At 35.6% G+C, this 2,817-nt stretch overlaps 1 protein-coding gene across 1 annotated transcript in view; it reads right to left on the minus strand.

Annotated features, from left to right (window-relative positions):
• LOC107726576 (kunitz-type protease inhibitor 1-like) overlaps positions 1–2,817 on the minus strand; it is a 25,304-nt gene that overhangs the window by 11,064 nt on the left and 11,423 nt on the right. The window contains exon 5 of the mRNA XM_016536211.1: positions 263–433. Within this exon, the coding sequence (XP_016391697.1) occupies positions 263–433 (171 nt within the window). The remainder of the gene's footprint in view (positions 1–262; positions 434–2,817) is intronic.

The following is a 2,817-nucleotide window of genomic DNA, read 5'->3' on the forward strand; positions in this document are numbered from 1 at the left end:
ATTTGAATTATTGCAAAATCTGCACCTCTTCTGTGGCAAATTTTAATTTCATAATGATTCTTACTCCGTGAAGTCAAGCAGCAGAAGTTAAGTGACAATATGCAAATACTACTGGCCCATTTTGGGGTGAACTAAATATACAAGACTAGTTTTACACGTCACTGTTTATAACACATGTCATGGGGCATAAATTAAGAGTATACCCACTTCTCCAGGCACCACTACACCACTGCTTATAACATGACCATAAAAAGCTCAATACCTGAAACTTTGTCGCAAGCGTTCAGGCATTCGTTGAGCACCAGGTAGTTGTTGCGGTTTGGTTTGCAGCCTCCAAACTTGAACTGCTCACATTTCTCTGTGACGGCGTTGTAGTGCCAGCGTGGGAAAGAGCCTCGACACGGACCCTCCTTCTTCGGCACCAGACAGTGATCTGATGGGAGGAAAAACAGCCATTTTAGTCACAACAAAAGTTATGCTTGCAGCTTGACGTAACATTTTATTTATTCTTCCAGACAGACAGAAAACACCAAAAGTATGATATAATTTGCATGCAATACTATATTTAAAGTCTTCTGAAGTAACGGTTTGTCATTGCACATCTATGCTTCTATAGAATGCCATGACAAATTGCATGAGAAAATGCTATTAAGTTTCGCGAGCCTCTGCGGTGAAGTTATGACATTTTAGAACTCCAAATGAAACCATTTAAGAGACAATGTGCAAAACACATGACAATAACATTAGAGCATCAATGCAATTAATGTCAGTATCGAATGTCATATCAATGCATTTATTTTTATGGGAACTCAAATTAAAGCTTCATTACTTGAACAATACACTGTCAAGATAGGTTTAAGTCTTGATTTATGACTCAATAACAGTGACGATGTGAAAGAGCAAGCAAATACAAATATAACGTCAATTTAGTAAAATAATGCATGTGTTGTTAGGTCACAAACGGCATTCCTGAATGTATTTTAAAGTCGATTCCCATACTGTACTGCTCATTTACATAATCGTGTGCATGAACACATGAACTACGTGAAATATGAACGCTCATTCAAACAGAAAACTGAAACTATCACTTGCATTACACAACACAAGACAAAACACGAACATGCTGTTGATTTAGTTATAGTAACTAACGTCTCGTCCCTTAGAACGTACAAATGAAAAAAACTTGTATTGTACGTTTAGTTCTGTATGCACTGTATGTGTGTTTGTTTTCTGTCTGCATGTTACAGATGCTGCTGATAAACATGCATTTAAGTCTTGGAAAAACATTTATTAATCTTTAATGAGCTTCTTCACAATATTTTCTCACCATCAATGATGAGACAAACACTGCGCTTTGAACACAAAGGCAGCAAAACCAAACACTATAAATAATGCAAATGCAACATGATTAATTCAAATGAATACAAAGCCATGTAAATATCTGTTCGGCATTAAAACTAATAGAATTTGTCTTATCTCATATGGATTTTAGATTTACATTTGACAGCTACATCAGATCAGAGCGGTTTCACAAACGCTCAATGACCAGAACAACCTCATTCTCTGTGAAACTCCCACCGCAAAACCTGCGCTCCAGTTTGTGAAACACTCAAGAAAATGGCCTCTCGCAAGCTCAAGGGGTTTTTATGTTTCTACTAAAACCATGAAACATCAAGCAATCGGTCACAAAACTACAACTGAATAATTTCCATTGAAAATAAATCATTAAACTGCCGATTTGACAGTTTCGACCAAGCAAAGCTGAAATTAGCTGAAGCTCCTTTTAATAGGAAATATGAGGAAAAATTCAGTTTTTAGAAAACAGAAAAGCACATTCTGGGTTAACAGAATAAAACCATTTATGCATTAAAGTCTGACAAATCCTGGTAAATGGTTAATCCGTGTATTTTTAAGGCTGCTTCAAAACCTGTTGGACCAGAACTCATTTCAGGTCAACAGTGCATGTGAATTTCATTATGATAAATCAGATTAAATGACTGAGAAACACTTATCAGAGAACATGACAGCAATGACCTATTACTTTAACGAAAGCTGTTGCTTTTAATATCATAATGACACATACGGGAATGAACATTATCTCTGACGAATGTCGAGAACATCACACTTATGTACATCTGTTTTTGAGTTGATAATTTTGGCAATACTGACTGAAAAACTCAAGTTTAATGAGGCCTACAATCAGCCAGTTCCAAAAAGAAATACAAAACCTGTGCAAATTGAAAGAGACGCCACCTACTGGCAGTTTTAGATGATAAAAATATGAAATCCTAAATTTGGCGATAATATGTGACCCTGAACCACAAAACAAGACTTAAAGAGTCAATTTTTTAAATTGAGATGTGTGCATGTGCATAAATGAGCTTTCCATTGATGTATGGTTTGTTAGGATAGGACAATATTTGGCCGAGATACAACTATTTGAAACTCAGTTTAATGAGGCCTACAATCAGCCAGTTCCAAAAAGAAATACAAAACCTGTGCAAATTGAAAGAAACGCCACCTACTGGCAGTTTTAGATGATAAAAATATGAAATCCTAAATTTGGCGATAATATGTGACCCTGAACCACAAAACAAGACTTAAAGAGTCAATTTTTTGAAATTGAGATGTGTGCATGTGCATAAATGAGCTTTCCATTGATGTATGGTTTGTTAGGATAGGACAATATTTGGCCGAGATACAACTATTTGAAAATCTGGAATCTGAGGGTACAAACAAATCTAAATATTGAGAAAATCATCTTTAAAGTTGTCCAAATGAAGTTCTTAGCAATGCATATTACTAATCAAAAATGAA

This window comes from Sinocyclocheilus rhinocerous, unplaced genomic scaffold (genome assembly GCF_001515625.1).
Source record: "Sinocyclocheilus rhinocerous isolate Xijiao unplaced genomic scaffold, SAMN03320098_v1.1 scaffold1930, whole genome shotgun sequence".
NCBI lineage: Eukaryota > Metazoa > Chordata > Actinopteri > Cypriniformes > Cyprinidae > Sinocyclocheilus > Sinocyclocheilus rhinocerous.